The sequence below is a fragment of the Centruroides sculpturatus genome, unplaced genomic scaffold, assembly GCF_000671375.1.
Source record: "Centruroides sculpturatus isolate CEXI.00-Female unplaced genomic scaffold, Cexi_2.0 scaffold265, whole genome shotgun sequence".
Taxonomy (NCBI): Eukaryota; Metazoa; Arthropoda; class Arachnida; order Scorpiones; family Buthidae; genus Centruroides; species Centruroides sculpturatus.
Window position 1 is genome coordinate 563,532 of NW_019384449.1, and position 20,532 is coordinate 584,063.

The 20,532-nt window shown below is 29.1% G+C and overlaps 1 protein-coding gene across 1 annotated transcript in view; it reads left to right on the top strand.

Moving 5' to 3' along the window:
* The window catches only part of LOC111620519 (1,4-alpha-glucan-branching enzyme-like), a 52,369-nt gene that overhangs the window by 14,269 nt on the left and 17,568 nt on the right, over positions 1–20,532 (top strand). Inside the window, exons 2-5 of the mRNA XM_023362446.1 lie at positions 6,545–6,714; positions 7,415–7,530; positions 10,893–11,015; positions 17,749–17,893. Of these exons, the coding sequence (XP_023218214.1) occupies positions 6,545–6,714; positions 7,415–7,530; positions 10,893–11,015; positions 17,749–17,893 (554 nt within the window). The remainder of the gene's footprint in view (positions 1–6,544; positions 6,715–7,414; positions 7,531–10,892; positions 11,016–17,748; positions 17,894–20,532) is intronic.

A 20,532-nucleotide genomic window follows, 5' to 3' on the forward strand; every position in this document is an offset into this window, starting at 1 on the left:
TTAAGTAACAATGGAAGTGTCAACAATGGAAATGCTACGTAACAATGGAATTGTTAAGAGAAAGCGACGTGCAATACGCAGATGCAGTTTTTTTCGTTTTTGCGGGAAATCGAACATATTTTTAGACCCATCTAAAAATTGTCTAATTAGTCTGGAAACAAGGGGACCCAATTCTTGCATTCTGTGAAAACGGGTAAGGTTGACTGTAACGTAATAATCTTTATCTTAGTTATCATTACTTTTGCACGAGCAACGCCGGGCCCACCTGCTAGTTCTCATATATTCTTTTATTTTGTATAATTGTTTTGGTTATAGTAATATTACAATAGATAAATTTTCTGAGCATTTTAGTTTGGAATATAATGCTGACCTGATGCAGATCTTGTTTAAGATTGTAAAAATTGACAAACAATTTCATTAAATTTTGTTACTGGATATTAAAAGTTATGTTGATTGTGCTTAGATAAATTTTAGTTATTTCTGTATTTTGAATATAATTGAGCATTTAAATTTTATGATCTTGAATAATACATATTTACATGCAATATAATATTTTATCCTATTTAAATCTTTTTGGTTTCATATAATACAGTTATAAATGTATTAATTCTGAATACGATTATTCTGTTATATTTCTTTTGGACTACATAAAAATTTAAACTTTTAAAAGTTATTTATGCATAATTTTTTAAAGAAATGTTCTGTTTTATATGAATAAACTGCATATTATATTTAAATGATCACTTTTTAAAAATCTAAAATGAACCTTTGTACAGTTTTACACAAATGAAAGTGAAGTGATACTTTTTTGTTTCCTTCAGATGACATTACAAGTAAAATAATTAGATAAGACACTGTTGGATAGCTTGAAGAATTTGAAGATTTGAAGTTAGTAGAAGGTTTCTCTGAATGTAAGCTAATTAATAATCATGCTCTGTGTTATTAAATCTTCAATATTATTGGACCAGCATGATATATGTTGTTGTTTTTGAAATGATAAGAAAAATACATAATTCAAATTTTTTTTTTAATTTAATAGTTGCACCTTGCTTTTTAACATTCACACAAATATATATATATAATTTTTGTAAATTTTACAATGCAGCTCTTGATGGACTTGCATAGGCTACAGAGATACCTATGCATGTAAATAAAAAAAAGAAATGCATTCTAATACTCTGCTCTTCAAGCTGTTGTTCTTTTCAGTATTACAGGCAGCATTGTTGATATTTAAACCAATGCAGTTATTCCAGCAAAGGCCATATTTTTCAAATATCTGACACATACTTTTGAAGAAATTTTCTGTTGTTGGCAAACACGTCCAGGAATTTTGCAGCAACTTTCTCTATTTCTGCCAAAAATTCTGACACTTATTAGCTACATTAGATCTTTTCCAACTCAGTGTCATTACGCCAATCAGCAAATATAGAAAATAGAGCTTGCTTCATTTCTTATACCAATTCTTCTATGACTCTATTGAACAATGTGAAAGAGAGTGAAAGAGTATCATTGATAATCAAGCACTCTTAGTCTGGGCACAATGAAATTTTGATGTTACGGCACTATTTGGGAATATCTTTGTGAATAGAGAGGACTGGCACAATCTGCAGTAGCAAACATCATATTCAATGAGATGTGAAGAATAATGCAGTTATTACTTGCATTGTGATAAGTTATTCAATGCTTGAGTAACTTTAACTGANTGAAAGTTTTATTTATTACAATTATATCATGATGATATTTTAATCATGTCACAAACAAAAAATTTTCTAACTGTAGGAGTTGCAACAATACACTGTGATAAACCTTTACTTTTTGAACCTTATGACTTAAATTATATTCAGCTATTTCATTTAAAAATCTTTTTTTGAGTGTTAAAAAAATGCCTAGCAGTGGAGAATGTAAAAAAAATAATGTGTCATACAGAATGCAAAAATAATCCATGCTTTTTAATTACTGTTGAGCCCGTATACAGTATTTGTTACTAGATTTATCATAAATCAACGTCATGATAATCTGTGCCATGTCGAATGCAGTTATTCAGCATGTGCATAGTTCATCCCACTCCTGCTAATATCTGATTAATGAACCTTTTCAAATTTGCAAAGATATTGTTACCATTACATCTCCCAAGACCGCTGAACACTGTATTGCAATTAGTTCTCTTACAAAATAAATATTTATTTGTAAGACCTAGATTGCTTAGTGTGTGTCTGATATAGTCTGCAATAATTTATTTTAATTTTAATTGCATTTTAATTTTAAAATCCCCATTCTAAAATAATGTATAAGAATTGGAGCAATTTCATATTACTACGGTTTGCTAGCATTTGTTGAAACATCAACAAGGAGAAAAATCTGCAAGAGATTTTATTGAACTTCCAATGAATAGGATGTTAGCACAGTTTACTAATGCTTCTGTTTTTTTATAGCACTTGATACAGTAGTTGCTGTTTTCAAGTCAGGAAAAATTTGTTTGTGATCCTATTGAACAATGCATGAAACATACTCTCATTGGAAATGTGGATAATAGAATTTACAAAAATGTATTTGGACAATAATTTTTATCTCCAGAATGCAGATGTGTTGGCATAAAAGGACATAAAGTAACTCTTAGATGACATTTTTTTAGATCTTGTAATGTTATGATTGTTAAAAAATATTAAACTATATTCTGTCATTTATTATTTTACACATACATGCACAAAAAATGTACAGATGTGTGTTTAGTAAAAAAATACATATTTGAGAATTATTTAAAAAGTAATGGATAATTAATGATTAATTTATTTTCTAAGTGATATATGTGATGTATAAATATAATTTTAATTTTGTATGTAAATTTAACAATCATTAAGTGGGAAAATAACAGTTCTAATTTAGATATATAAATATAAATGTAAGATTGTTAATTTTGTCTTAATTTTTCTGAGAATTAAAATTTTCACAAGAACTTATAGTAAACTGAAATGTTTTGTCATTTGTATTCAGAACCTCAGAATAAACAATGTAAACTGAAAAAAGTCATTGTATAAAAAGAATTTAACATTTGTTGATTATAATTATTAAAAATGTATTATGAAATTTTTATTGGTTTATTTTAAGATATCAATAAATTGAATGATTTGTTGAGAGTAATTTTTTTAAATGATTACTTTTTGTATTTATATATAAATTTTTGTTCTAGCATTAGGACAGAATTGTACATATATAAAAAAACTGATCTTTATTGTATATTTTTGCTAAGAATTATATAATAATAAACAAAATTTTCCTTTTCAGAAATCTGTTATCAAGGAAAATATTTTAAAAAATTTATTCATATCTGTATTAAATTTCTATAAATTTCAAATTTTTATTAAATAAATATTCAGAGAACGTCATGAGCACTTTTTGCTTTTTATATTTAAAATTTTTGAAATTCTCATTTCTGTATTAATTTTTAAATTAATGATTTTTTAAGGGAAATAATAGCTTAATTGTTATAAATTGGTTTAGATGGGAAGTTGTGCTTTATCGCTGTTTATCTTTTTATATAATTTTGTAATTTTTATGATTATTTTAGTAAGCATAATACTTCAATTATTAATATTTGTATATTTTGCACAACTATTTGTAGATATCATAAGCAGCATTGCATTCATTAAATGAATTTTATTATATTGATTATATTTTATTATATCAATTTCAAAATGATTAAACACAGATTAAACACATTTACATGTTACTTCCAGCATCAATGTTTAAACATTGATGCTGGAAGTAGCAGGGGATGTTCATAGGACTGTCCAAGTAGCAGGGGTTGTCCATGTAAAGGGGCTCTCTATAAATTATGTAAGGTATTTTGGGGTGGGTGGAGATCAAGGATTTCTTATGATTTCTTACTCGGGTAGGGGGTAATATATCTCGTCTTATGTAATATTCTTATTTTTATTTTTTGATCTCGTTGAGTAGTGGAGTTTTGAATTTGGCTTCAATTTGGCTGTTTCTATTAAGAACACTCGTTTTACTAAAGCCATCTCGTGTGTGCTAGCAGACTTATGTTCTACATGTTTTTTCATGGGAGAATGGCTGTGTGGTGGTTTCTCTCTCTCTTTTTTTTTTTATTAGAATAAGTGCACCATTCCTGTGGGTGTATAACACTAAGAATACATAAACCAAAATACATGATACAAAGTAAACATAAAATTAGTATTTGGCTTTTAGTGAAAACTAAAATGTAAAACTATTGATAGATATTAGAAATTATAGTCTTTTCTTCCATGCTTTTTGAACATAATTGTAAAAAGCATCAAACAGTGACTTCTGAACAAGCTTATCAAGTGGACATGGCCACCTGAAACCAAACGTAAAGATTTCTAATTTCAGAATAAGTGTATGTTGATTGTAAATTGGACAATGATAGATCATATGGCAAATGTTAAATCTGTATGTGCATTCAACACTAGGAAAATAAAGTCTTGTTATTCTACCAGTTTTAACTGCTCAACCTTTGTTGATTCCACTTTTGCATAGCCTTGTCATGAATATAATTTTTAAGGCTGCTACATGCGAGAGGGATGTGAGTGTAGTCCAAATCAGTGTTCTTTGCAGCTGACTTAGCCTCAAAGTCAGCTTTTTCATTTCTAAGTATGCCAGTATGTCCAGGAAAATATATAAAAGTTATCTTATTTACAAGATTTTTAATATGGTGCTGGATATATGTGATTTTATTGCTCTTGCAATTGGGATTTAATAGAGCTTTTAGGACAGACTGAGAATCACTGTAAATGTTGATAGAGTTTTTTTTGGTAGTGAAGTGGCCCACTGAACAGCTTGGTAGTCAGCATCATCTTCAGTTTGATAGATAGAGGTATGTGGGAAGTATCTGTATCTTCTAACATATTTTGGGCAAAATATGCCAGTTTGGAAGAAGAAAGACATACTTGAGCCTACATGAAGGAAGCTTTTAGACCCATCTGTGTAGGTATTAATATCTGCATAGTTATCCATAGAGGAAGCAGATGACACCAAATGTACTCTGTATAGCCTACACTAAATGTGATCATCACCTTGTTTACAGGGTGGTGATCACATTTAGTAGGGTAATTGCAATGTGGTAGCATATGAGCAGCCATAGATAGTAGTAGAGACTGTTGTTAAGCCTTGATGTTTGTAGTTCTGATGTAGTAGTTTAGAACCTTTTCTTACAATACATAATGCAAAAGAAGGAGCTCTGCCAGTATCAGAGGCATTAGTAGAAACAGTTCTGCAGCACTTCGAAATTCTGATGGCAAACTGTCTTTGAAGAGAGAGTAATTTACTTACTGCTGAATTTTTACTAGTTACATGACCCCAGCTAGAGGCTGCATAAAGTAGCATTGGTTGTATTGCCCCATTATATAGAGTTTTACAAGCTTTATGATTTATTCTCCAGATGCACCTAGCACATTTTAGCAGCATGTAGTTTATTTTATTGACCTTTATCCAAGATGTAATTACAGTAATATGACAACAGAATGTGGTTTCTATTCTCTCTTGTTTTATTTTGTATGACGTTTCTGTTTACATGTGCACTAGCTTGTCAATCTGTCAAAGTTTTTTGTCCCCTTTTGTGAAAATTAAAATTAGTATAAAAATGAATATTAGGACATTGACTGATGATGATGATGATAAAAATAAAATTGTTAATAATGAAAAAATAAAGTTCTTAAAATAAATTTGTTCTTTTATAAATAATAGTACATATTAATTAACTAATTAATAATTATATATTTTGAACCTAAGGTTTTTAGTGTTTCAATAAAAAATTCTTTTGTTAAAATTTTTCTATAAAATCATGCCTAAATATTATGTAAGATAGGTAAGGGGAGGGTGGGATCAAAGAAAATATGGTTTCTTACACGGATGGGTGGGGTCTAGAATGGCCAAAATTGCCCTTATGTAATTTATGGATGGCCCCAAAAGCATCTGTATGTGTTTTGTTGAACTGTTCCAGCTTTTAGGAATTATCTTTGAAAGTGATTATTTAGATTTTATGGTATAGACATAGGAAAGTTTTTTAAATTTGTAATTTTATNTTTTTGGTGGAATCTGTAAAAACTATTGACTCCAGTGACTTTTAAATTTTTTTATGAATGTAATGTAATATATTTACAAAGAATAACTTTAAGTAAATAGAAATTTTAATCTACTATTTATTATTTTGAATATTTATATCCTGATAACAGACTTCAGAACTAGTTACCTGATTCAATTACAAAAGATTTTTCTTATTGTTATTAGTATTGTAAATTTTTCTTTTGTGGATAATGCAATCTGATAGAATAATACATTACTTAAATAAAACTTGTAACATTTTTTTTAATTAATTTCTGAAAATGAATGTGTGTTTTGTTGATTTTGAAAATGAAATTCAAATTTAGCATCTGAACTTAGAGTTCAACCCCATTTAAAGACATCTCTTATGCTAATGTAAAAAGAAATAGATGAGCTAACAATTCTGTCTCAATGCTACAACACAATATTTATTAGAATTAATTTTTTTATCATTCAAAATTTTTAGATATGGCATATTTAAAAATATTCTGAAAACAATGGATGAAATGGAGGGTGGTATAGAAAAATTTGGGGATAGTTACAATACATGTGGACTTCATGTAACTAAAGAAAATGGAATAAGAGGAATAGAATGGGCTCCAGGAGCTAAAGGGGTATTTCTCAGAGGAGACTTTAGTAAGTTTTTTTATTTTTATTTGAGTTGTGATGATTTATTCTTTGTTTAAATAATAATAATAGCTTTTATTTATTTCCTTTTTATTAATATTTGCTAATATTGCTTTTTATACATAAGCAATGAGTGATTTTTACGTTATAAAATTTCAGAATGTAACTATTACAACATATAGTTTACATTCTGCATAATTTATAATTTGCTAGGAAATTTTGATTGCAAAATTAGATGTTAATCAATTCAAAACAATTTATAAAATAGCAACATAACTAGATACAATCATAAATAACAAGAGCATGTTCTACTCTATATTTTTCACTTATTATCTACAAGTATTCTTTTCATTGTGCTGCTTGCAGGAACATATTGACATTATCTCATTGATCACAATGTTACCAACAATAACAATAGTTAAAAGATTTATCTTTGGAAAAATGAAATTAATATTCCTATTGAAATTGCATGTTTTTTTCATGTTTTAATGAGTCTTATTATACACAATTAACCTAAAATGATAGTTTTTTTTTTTTTTTACCTAAAATGATACAGTAATTGACCTGTTGATCACAACTGATTTGTTGGCCATATCTAATTTATATAGATTTTATTTCTTAGAAATACAGTAGTAATATAATAAATTATATGAGTAATACCAATTAAATTGTTGTTGAAAACGAATTTTAATGCAATTTATTTTTTCAGATGATTGGGATCGTACTTCTCACCCATACAAAAATATAGGATATGGTAAATGGGAAATAAATATACCACCAAAAAGTGATGGAAGTTGTCCAATTCCACATGGAAGTGTTATAAAAGTATGTTTTATATTATGTAGATTAAATTTAAATGTGTTTTTAAAATCATTTATATAAACCAACACTACCTTAATAAATATTACTTCTGCTTGGTTTATTTTAATGTCTAGTGCAGCAGTTTCCAATCTTTTTTAACTTGTGTATCCCCTGACAGCCCATTTTTGCTAACTTTTATTTTGTGTATTCATCAAACAGTAGCACCTTAGTCAATTATACAGCACTATACAATTACATATAGAAAAAGATTTTTTTAAATTGAAAAGCATTAATCAAGAAGTGTTAGAGAAAGGACACAGATATAATTATATTTTTATTTACAATTATATTTTAACTAAGCATAGTACTGTGATATTGCCAAAGACCTCAACACAGAATCCAAATATTCTTATAGTACATCCACCATTATTATTATTATTATTATTATTATTTTTTTTTTATTTTTTATTTTTTTTTACGCATACCCTAAACATCCAAGTACATGTCCTGGTTGGAAATCGCTGGTCTAGTGCTACACTGAACCTAGATCAAAGCATAACTATAGGAAAAACTTGTCATTGTGGTATTGTATCCTATTTGGTTTATATATACCTATTACTGTGTTCTATGCCAAGGTAAAGGCATAACTATAGAACATGCTATTATTTTATTTACATGCTGTTTATGTATCTATCTGTGTTTAAGAATTTCTTGACTAACATGGCTACACCAATGAGTAAGGCCGTTAACCTCTTTCTCTAAATAAATGTGTTTAGTATAGTGGCTTTGGATGTAGTGTATGGTATGTGTTGTTGTGAAGTCCTAATGTTTCTTTATGGTATTGCTGTCATGTGTAAAATCTTGCCTCCAAAAACCTTCAAAACAATCATTTTTTGAAATTCAAAACAGCTTCTAAACAACCTAAATAATAGCAGTGACTACCAGTGTTGTGGAGTCAGTTGCCGGAGTCAAATGTTTTTTGGTGGAATCTGTAAAAACTATTGACTCCAGTGACTCTGACTTTGAAGTTTACTATTGGTAAAGTGTGAAGTAAGAAAAATGCTTTTCAATTAGTATCCAAAGAAATTTCTTAGAAAATGGACATTTCAATAAATTTAGATATCAAAATGATATTAATGCATAAAGGCCATTTCATAGCAAAATGTTATGTTTATCTCATGACATGCTGTATACTTTCAGAAAATAGCTTTTATTAATTTAAGGCCCACCAGTTGCTAAATAGATAAAATCACTGAACACTTGTAGTTAGTTGTGGAATCACACACCTGGAAAGTAATTGCTTATGGTATCGCTTTGAAGTACCAAGCTTATGTTTTCCGCAGATAAGCTCCCAAGAAAATATTTGACTTTCATTTTGAATGCCATAATTTTTTCTTGGTGCAATATTTTTTTCATCTCATATGTTTTACTCTGGATATCAATAATTTTTTTTGAATAATTTGACTGATTAATTTTTTTCACTGCCCTTCTATTGGTTTAGAGTTATTTATGGCTATTTATTATAACTTCAATATCATAATTTTGTCTTACAACAGTCAATAGAATAACAGTGAAAAAAAATAAGACTGAGATCAGAATCTAACTGCAACAAACTAAATGAGGAAGAGAAAACTGCAAAATGTAATTAATAGGATTGTTTCAGCTTATTTTACACTGGTTCTTGGAGCACAATTGCACTTGTCAGTTTAAGATGATTGATTTTTTCCAAATTTCATATTTTAAAATTCTACTATATACTTGAGTTTAGTCAACTGTCAGTAGGAAACTAATGTTGTAGCTGAAGTGGGAGAAGCTATTTTATGGACCAGTTTATTACATCATTCATCAAATCATTAATTTTTGCATTCAATGTATTTAATTTTTTTTATTGAAAATAATTAAATTTAAATCAACTTTTCATAATTAAGTAATAAAAGTGGAATTCTTTTGACTATTAAGATGTAGTGTTTCTTTATGTATGTACTTGAAGTTTTTCCAAGGTAAATTCATTATATCCATTTTTTGATTCTTGCCATCAATTTTGGTACAACATTTTATAGAGAAATTTTAGATAAAAATATTTGAGTACCCAGTGGTGTCTTTCTTATAAAAGGAATTGTAGTCTGACATTTGAAAAAACTAAGGCCAGAGATGGAGTCACATTTCAAATTTGCTGGAGTTGGACTTTTGTTTATTGACTAAACCACACTGGTAACTACAACTTCTGTACCATTCAAAATATCAAAAGTTTTATTTAAATAAATAACACAATTTTCTATTAACATTTTAACATTAGAGTAGTCAGTTTTGCATTTACACCTGCAAAATAGCTCTATACCTGCTACTGAGGAAGCTGACTTTCTTGTCTTTTGTTTGGAAGAAACACAATTTTAGCAGGTTTTGTTTCTTAATTACAGTTCTTACTTACCTTTCAAAATAATTCTTTTCTTCCCTAACTTATATCTAAATATCCAAAAGTTTGGAGAAAACATTAAACCTGGCACTCCTGATTATAATCTTTGCACAGTTTTTTTCAACCAATGCACTAAAGTAAAATTATGCCAAAGAGAACAAGCTGTACTCTGTTTTAAAATGCTATTAATTTATGGTAAAAGTTTTTTTATAACATATAGAAAGAATTGCTGTTAGAAACAAACTTTTAAAAATACCTCTGAATACAATACACTTCCAAATTTACCTCTAGACAAGAAAAAAATAATAATCTGGAGATAAAACATATTGGCAACTGTTTCAATGCTTTTGTATAATGCATGCAGTATGACACCTCTGCACAAAAGGGCTACAGGCACAATTTAAGTAGGTTATCTATTTTCCACAAATGCTTTATGGCCAAATTCTGAGTATTTGCTAATTTTTTTTAATGTATCTATTTTGTATGTTGTGGGTGTTTGGTACAGTTATGCCTGTGATGTATATGATTTTGTTTTGTTTGTCAATGAATGTGGCATCTGGTCTGTTGTGATTGATTGTTTTGTCTGTCATTGTGGAACAGTCATACTATATTGTATGTGTTTTGTTTTCTATGATTACATAAGATATGTATTTCTAATATGGTTTGTGGGTTTGTAGTAGTTTGTGTTTGGGTGCAGGCTTTTGATGTACTACATTTGCTATTTGGTTATATCAGTAGCATGTTTGTGCAGAAAGCTTGCAACTTGAAGTGATATGTTGTATAGCTTCATTCATGATGTGGTATATGTACAAGTGTAATTTGTAAGTATAAGTTCTGTCTGTATGCTTTCTATAGTTTTTTGTATATTAATATTTTAATTTACTTATATTTTTGTGAAATCTTGCTCATTATACAGTTAATTTGATTTTTAAATTGATTTTCATATACACTAATATATATTAAATTTATATAGTTGGTTATTTTGACTCAAAATGATGAATATGTAGATAGATTGAGTCCTTGGGCTACATATGTTACTTGTCCAAGAGAGAGTATTGTTTATCATCAAATATTTTGGAATCCTGAAGAGAAAGAAGTAAGTTATAATATCTTCTATTATACATTTTAAAAATTGTAAACTTATTTAGTTAATTAAAAACAATACTATTATTATGTTTGATTCTTTTAAAACATAAATACTTGTGTTTTAGTAAGAGAAATTACTATTATAGTTTTGATTTTAAGTATAAATTCATTAATTTTCAGTTTTTGTGTTTAAAAATACAAAATATGAAAATAGCAAATTATTAATTTCTAATGATCAGTCAGGTTTTTTTATTTTTCACATTATTCAAAATTCATTAACATTTTTCATATTTATATTATTGTAATGCAGATGGGCTTTAATATACTGAAGAACAAGTTAGTTGACTTTTATTATAAGAGAACTGAATTTTTGGAAATGTAACTTAAAATTTTTATTAATATGGATTGTACTTATATTATTTTTCATATTTTGTTAGAACAAAAACATACTATTAGTAAATTAAAGTTAAACTAAATAATCAAAATTAATTATGTTAGACTAAACTGTGAAAATACTAAAAAATTATTAGGTTATTAAAATGTTAATTAAATAATAAATTAACAATTTAAAATAAATTTAATATTAAATACAAAATTATGCTACACCAAACTCTCTATTATCTGTGCTAATTAGTGCATCGATGTGCACAAAACACCCAGAAAACATGGATAATCCAAAATAGCTCTCTAAACCATAAAAAACTATTCAGAGGTTTTAAATGAACTTCATATATAGGTATCCCTCATATAACATGGTACAGTGGTACCTTAACTTAAGAGTGTCCCAACTTAAGAGTTTTTCGAGATACAAGCTGTTTCTTGTCCCTTTTTTGCTTTGAGTTGAGAGCTAAATTTGGGTTACAAGCCACCTTCAGATATCCTGCTGCTAATTGGTGAAGCAAACGCCACAGCAAAAAATAGATTAATTTAAGAAAAAGATGGAAAACTGCCATGATTTTGTCATTTTCATTAATTACTCTTCCAATATCTGACAGGCTAGCTTATAGAAAAACATGTGATTGAGTGACATAGGCATTAGTTCACTTTCATGTTGTATGTGGAACCACCGTCTCTCATTTCTCGAATTTTCCATCTTTTCTTTCTATGCATCTATGCAGCAAACACCACAACATCTGCAAAGCTAATTTATTGCAGTACATTCTATTGTGTTTTTATACAATATTTGTTATGTATAAATACATTTTTCTTATTTAAAAACATGTGACAAAAAAATTGCAATGTTTTGGGGATCCAGAATAGATTAATGGCATTTCAGTTCATTTCAATAGGGAAAATTGATTTGACATATAAGTAATTTGAGTTAAGAGTTCCATCATGGAAGAAATTAAAACTCGTAAGTCAAGGTACCATTGTAGTTACATTCTGAAAATGTGCATGTTATGAGAATCCATGCAATACAGAACAAAACATAGGGTTACATTCCATAAGTTAGCAAAAGTATACCATTGTCTTTTGTTACTAAGAATTTTTTTTTACAAAGTATCATCATCATTTTGGCCAGGAGTGGCCAATAGTTTTTGCCCCTGGGCCGAATTGGAAAGAAAACTTTTCTCATGGGCCGAACCAGAGGCTGCCTTAGGAAGATTTTGAGGTGGTGCGAGATCTCATTGTGGTGTCATCTCATAGAGACTAAATTGTACATAGAGATTACAGATACATTTTTCACATTATCATGCATTATCAACATTCTACACTGTACTTAAGAGATTTGTAATGGAGTGTTAACTCTAAATGCACAGTGAGTTGTTGACTCTTTTTTTTCACTACCTGATGAATGTTCAAACTCGATCAATTATTTATGTATTTTCTGTCATAACTCATCGAATAAAACTGGTTCTTAGCTTGAACAGGTGCTTCTAGCTTGTCCTTAATTTCAAGCAATATATATATTCTATCAATAAATTTCTTAAGTTTCATTTGTAAATTGAGGTTAACATCCATGGTTGTTTTAGGCTATTTTTTAGTGTGTATGAATTTGTGAAAGCCCACCAGTGGCTGAGCAGTTCTGTCGCTGAACACAAACCCTTGAATGAACACTGGGAGTGTTTATTCAAGGGTTTGTGGGCTGGCCATGTTGAGTTTTCTGGGTTTTCTCCTCATCTGTAACACCTGAATAGGGGCCAGTTACCTTTAAGACCTTCTTGAAGACATTTCTCCCCTGCATAACATCGTGTATCCAGAGAAGGCAACATGGAACCACTTTGGTACTAACTTCCCACAAGACATCACTTGGCATGCAAACTAATCCATACTAACCTGTGTTGGGTGTTTGCCGACATCAGAGTGAACTGATATGGCATATGAAGAGAGAAAGAGACATTTGTGAAAAAATTATCACTATAAACATCACACTAATGAGTCAAGGTCTCGCACTCCTACAACAATTTTGCCTACTGGTTTACTGCAAAATAATAATCTAGGACTAATGACTCACCTCACTTCCATCCCTTAGAATTGACAGTTAGGGATGAAAGAAAACATGAATGTTGCTTATGATACTTTGTCCTTTTACAGTAATTTCTAATATTTTGATGATGGCACATGGATAATAGGGAGTTCAGTATATTTTGTATATGTATATTTTAGAAATTTAATGTATTTAATTAATTTGGCTATTTAGTATATATAATTATCATTATGCAATAATAAAATAATTATTAAAGTTTATCATTGTATTTTAAATTATAATTATAAATGTGGAGGTGCCATGCAAAAGCAAACAAATCCACAAAAAGCAAAGTTGAGTATATAATTGATTTTTTTTATTCAGCCTCATTCCTACTGTTATAGTCTGTTTCATTCAAAAAAATATGCATCTAACACTTTTTGAGCTTTGAAAATCGACATTCTGTGCAAAAAAGAACATCTCTTTACATGTTCCAAGCAGAACAAAACATATCCGTTGCAGTCTCGCTCAGCCAATGAAGAGCTTTGATTGAGTCATATGACTTCCAGAACGCAACAGGTGATTTTGTTTTTGTTGTGTCATTTTGTTGTTTGTTGGAACAGAGGTTTTGATGTTAAAATGTTTGTTAGTACACATTTTATTATACAGTGTATTTCAGTGTTATAATTGAGTGAAAATGGATGAAGATGGTTTAAATGTAGAAAGCAATGTTGGATCTAAAAAGAAACCTAAAACTGTTGGAGTATGGGCAAAGAGGAAAATACAAAAATACAGTGCTCCTTTGGGATGAGATTTGAGGAATCAGTTGAGCAACTACCTGTAGGGCATCCTCTGTCAGCTGCCAAGAAAAAAGACATTAAATCACTTTTAAAGACTTTGTATGGCAAGTAATGAGAAAATGAAAGTTTTTCATGGTATAAACAAATGTTACAAAATGGCTTGAAAAACCAAGCTTGAAGCAGATGACCTGGAAAAAGAAGAAAATAATGGGAACCTGTGTGATTGTTTGGGAGAAGATATTTATTGTTCATCCCTATTTTGTAAAATGCCATGTTTTTTTGATAAGTCAAAGTAGTAGCCAATATAACAAAGTGAAAAAGAATATAGTAGCCAGGCAAAAGAAAACATATCCTAACATAGTTCATGCAAAAAAAACATATCCACCCTGTCCAAGCAAAAAGAAACATGTCCATATTTTAATGTCATGTAATTAAATACTAACTATTAATATATTCCTATCAAAAACTGTCTTCAAATATTGATGTTAGATACAAAATGAAAAAAAAAAATAATAAATTTTTACAGGTGTAGTGTGTAAAATAAATTCAATAAGTTTTTTGCATCTTTTCAACAATTGTTTAGAGTGAACTTGTTTGCTTTTGCATGGCACCTCCACAAATATTAATATAATCTTATCATAATGAAATTACACCATAATAGGGCTTCTTAAATTATAGGTTGTGACCCCATATGGTTTAATGTAACAGAATTTTGTGGTCACAAAGAATGTCACTTTAACGTGTACCTCTATCAGATTTCCAAACACTAGTTAGCAAAAATATGAGGGTAGTTTGAAAAATATTTTGGCCTGAGAAAGAAAACAAGAGTTTTAACTAATTTTTTTTTATTCATTCTTCAACATAGTCACTTTTTAACTCAATACACTTAGACCAATGATGATTTAATTTCTTTACACTTTCAGTGTAATATGATTTCTCTAACTCTGCAAAATAATCATTTTTCTGAGCTATGAATGCCATATTTAAAGTGAACTTTTGCCCAGTAAGCCATTTCTTCAGGTTTGAGAAGAGGAAAGTCACTGGAGATCAAATCTCATGGGTATGGTGCATGTGGGAGCAATTCAAAGTAACATTCATAAAGCTTTATGACTGCAAATGAAGGTACATTGTCATGGTGAAAAAGCATTTTTTTTCTTTACTAAATGCAGATATTTGCCCTTAATAGTATCCTTTAAATGCTCCAACAATGCTGAATAATACTCTTAATTGATGGTTTTTTTTTTTTCTCGGATACTCTGAGCACCCCTAAAAACAGTGGCCATCACTTTTTCTAGTGATGAAGCACTTTGTTTTCAGAGTACTTTCACCCTCTTCCATACATTGGACTGTTGTGTCATCTCTGGTGTAAAGTGTGGATTTATGTTTCATTGCAGTGATAAAACATTGCAGAAACTCTGTTGAATTGAATTGCATTTAAACATGTCCAAGCATGTCTGAGAAATGTTCATTCAAATACATTTCTGGTTGACTGTTAACAAATGCAGCACCCATCTGAGCTGAGAGCTTTTTCATTGCAAATGTTTGTGTAAGATGATGTGAACACAATCTATTAAGATCTTTGCAATATCAGCAAGCTTACATATTTTCACTTGTTAATTTAGTACAGCATTGTAGATTTTGTGATGATTTCCTTGGTCTTTGCAGTTTTTGGGTATCCTAAGTGTTCATCATTAAAAATAGAACAACCACCACCTTTAAATTCAGCAGTCCATTTCTTCACTATAGAAAATGATGGTGAAGAGTCTTTCAAAGTGGAATCCAATTCCTTTTTTATATCCATTGGCATAAACCTTTTAAAATGAAATATTTTATCACAGCATGATGATTGATTTTATCTATTTTTCAGAAAATACCAAAACTTGTTAGCTTTGTTTAGTTACAACAAACTAACTACTAAATGCACATACAGTATTTGAAATTTCACAGAATGGATTATACTTGAGAAATAAATAACCTTACCATTTCATACTACCAGCACCATTTCTGTGTCAGACCAAGAACTATTTGAACTACCCTTGTGATTACAAAAACCATATTTAATTAAAATAAAAATAATGTTATGGATATATAACAGAGAAATGAAGCATTTTTACATCTTTTGCTGTGATCTACTGCTACTAAAATCACTCCTATTTAGACTTATTCTATTACCATTTACTTTTTCAAAACTTTGCATTGCACATGGCATTGTGTGAGATAATGCCAGCAAAGTTTTGTGTCTTACAGAAACATAATAGTTAATTACCAAAAAAATAAAAATTTTAACAAAATTTTATTATTGTCATTTCTCAGCATGTACTAAAATTTGTACCTGTACATTCTTGGATTGTATATTGTGACGAGGAATTGTTTTTCCCCAAACTTTTTGGATTCTCAAGAATTGGGTATTCCTGAATCAGTAAAAATTTTTGTTGAATCAAGACTCACTTTTCTAAATTCTTGAGAATCTGGAGATTTAAAAAAAATTTATTTACAAAAGATTTAATTAGAAAAAATAATTCAGAAGAAGCTATACAAAGTAGGACTAGAAGATATAAGATTGTCTCATATTTATTTTGCTTAACTTTTTAAATATATTAAAAATTAATTGTATTTGTATGTATTTTTTAAAAGTTTTTATTAAAATAACTTTTCAATACACACAAACAATCTTTTGATTTATCTGAAAAATCCATGCATCCTTTATTTTGACACAAAAATTCTAGGAATAATGAAGTTCTTTCATTTTGTTTCAATGTTGGCTTTAGGCAAAACAGAGCATTTTTGAGCATTTCCAAGATGTTATTTTACACAAGGCTTCATAAATATTTATTTCCTGAGATAATATACTGAAATCACTCTCAGTTGTTTTGATTGGTGCCAAGCTTTGTAGAATTTTTCCAATTTCTGATGCAAAATTCATTTTAAGATTTTAGCATTGTGGATTGAAAGGGACAGAACAGCATTTAAATTCTCATTATTATACAATCTATTCTTTATGCTTCTTGATATATTTGTTATATACGTTTTCATTTTCATCATTGATGATTATAAAATGAAAATATTGATGAACTCTGAAAAACATCTAATATGTCTTGCATCCTGCAATATTAAATATTCAGCCAAGATTTAACTCTCTGCAAAAATAAACAAGCACATCTGTCTCATTAATATACAAATTTGCTTTTGTCCTAATAAATGATAATAAGTAGTAAAAGTATTAGTATAACAAAGATATATTTGAAATTAAATTTCTTTGATTTTTTTATCAGTTAATATTTTATTTATTTATTTTATTTTTATGTATGTATGTATATATGTGGAATCTTGTAAAATATTCTCAGATAAAAGGAGTGTGTGAATGAAAAAAGTTTAAGAAGCCCTGCTCTATAATAATCATAGAAAATGTTAAATGTACAAAATTTTGTGGAAATGAAGAAAATAAATATACTCTGTAAATTATTTCATATATGTTTGATTAAAAAACAAAGCTTACATTTAGTTTTAATATATTTGTATTTAATTGATATTTTTAGAAGTATTATTTTAAACATACAAGACCAGAAAGACCTAGTGGTTTGAGAATATATGAATGCCATGTAGGAATAGCTTCAGAGGAACAAAAAATAGCAAGTTATGATAATTTCAGGATAAACGTTATCCCTCGAATAGCTAAACAANGTAATTTATATTGTATAATCAAATTAATACTAAACATTAAGTCAGTGACTCCCAAACAATTTTTTTTTTTCATCCAATCTGTTTGACTGGAAGATTTAAACTTTCCTTCTTAATTAATATCGTTATAATGATACGTTCTGAAGTAGAACAGACCAGGCAATATGTAAATAAAATAATGGTGTACAAATTGTGCATATTTATAATTAAGGTAAACGCACCGGTAGTGGACACTTTGAACATCAAATATGAGTAATCAGGTTGTAGATGGCTTCACTGTTCAAACATACAAATCATTCAGTAGACAGAACTTCTGTCTACTGAATGATTTGTATGTTTGAACAGTGAAGCCATCTACAACTTTATTAGAACCGGTGCATTTACCTTAATGTTCTAGAAATAGAACAAAAAATACATCAATATATGGTAGGCCTAAAGTAGATCTGTAAAGCAGCTTAAAAACATGTATCCAATCATTAAATAATTTTGCTGGAAAGTGACAAGGTTGTTTGCATGATATTTTGAATTATTTTCCAGTTTGTAATTCCTTTTTCATACATTGACATAGCAGTGCAATGCCAAAATAAGCCCTTCACCTATAAAATTGTAGTTTTCCACACATTAATCAAATACACACCTACACTTGCTGCTCCAAAGTCACAGATCAGAATACAGAGCTTAACAGGATCTATTCTCTAGCATTAAAGAAAGCTTCCAGAAGTGTAAAATTATTTGTCTCATCAAGAAATTTGTACTCACTGATCAAAATATATCTGATTGCAAGCTTACTTCTTCCTCCTCCCATGTTTATGTATTCCAAAACCCTTTAACCTGTTTTCAAATCCATAGCTAAAAGTAATAGTATATCATAGTTGTAAAAAGTTTGGTTTCATATTAATTCAAATCAACTTTACATGGCTTCCTATGGAATAATAAAGACCTTATAAGATTACAAGTGGAGCATCATCCCATCCATAAATGAGGAGATTGGCATCAACAAAGCATATGTCAGTTATAACTCAAGATTCCTCAATCAGAGGCTTATTGAACACAAAGGAACATTAAAAGAGGAGATATGCTTATAGTTCTGTCTTCCTATGCACAACTTCTTGGCACAGAGGAGATTGGCAGATGCCAAATTCATCTGAACCATCTCTCTCCCCTTCCACATTAGCTTTGTCTAGAGCAGTTGTGCCCAACTCTATAATGAAAGGAGGTGCAAAATATAAAAAAAAAGGGCATCATACACTGCAAGAAGCTTCAAACTATGATTCAGTGTCAGATCATCACTCCCACAAGTTGGCACTGGTTGAAATCAAACTAACTTGACCTTGAAAACAAGGAACATTCCTTGTTTTTAAGGCCAAGTTTTGGTCAACATATGACAAAGTTGCTTGGAACAATGGACAAATATCATTCATTACAGTCGACCCCCCCATAATTACTTTTTCAAAATTTTGAAAAAGAAATTTTCAAAATTTTGAAAAAGAAATTTTTTTAACATAAAAAAAATGTTAAAAAAATATTTCTCAACTTCTTGATCTAGGCTACAATTTGAGTTTACATCAAATAAAATATGATTAAGAAATATTTCTTCAAAAAATTAAAATTATCTATATAATTAAGTACACCAATCCCAGTAAATAATTTAATGGAAATCTGACAATTATTTTCAATCTTACACAAGATTTGCTTCAGGTCAACAATGTCATAAATTGGAATGAAGAGAACAAATTTTTATAGTAAAATATAATGATATAAAATATAAAATTGAATAAACAAAGATTATGTTGCCTATCTTCATTGCATTAATTAACATGTACAAAATTAAAACAATATCTCTACATAATAGAAAGTTTATTTAAAACCTTACATAATAGCCAGATTTATTTCCTAAACTATGAATTCTCTATTTATTATTAATTTTGCATATTTTTTCAAAGATTCTAATACAATATAAAATATCATAATTAGGAATTTTATATAAACATTATATATTGTAAAAAAACTGTTTAAATTGTAATTTAAATATATATGCAACAAATTTAGCCTATTTAACTGAACTAATTAAGGCACCTTTGACAATGGGATTTTTAGAAGAACAGTAATGTTTTCAACTCATCGTCCTCAGGCATCAAAAGTGGAGTTGTGTTGGAAGTAAAGATGACTCCAATGAAGTAAACAAACAGGTGAGATTGACTATGATGGTAGCAGTTGATATGAAAGAGTGAGGAGATACTGCCAGGCAGGGAGAAGTGAGTCCTTGTCTCTGCTGTTTATGCATGTGTTGATAATGGAATTGTTATAAATTTCATAACTCTTTACTAGGGGCACCTATACATTGGGGAACTTGGGACACAAGCCCCCTTTTCTCTATATTGTCCTTTTCCTAATCCCCACAAGAAGGCTCCAAATTCCATTATCAACAAACAACAGAAAATTTGTGACTTCAAGCCTATTCCACAAATATAAAAGAAACTACAGTCGACCCCCCTATAAGATATAGATACGTTCCAATTTATTAGGAATCCGATTTCTTACAAGTCGTTCCAATCACAGCCCGACACNTAAAGTTAACCATTTGAAGAAATATTTCTTAATCATATTTTATTTGATGTAAACTCAAATTGTAGCCTAGATCA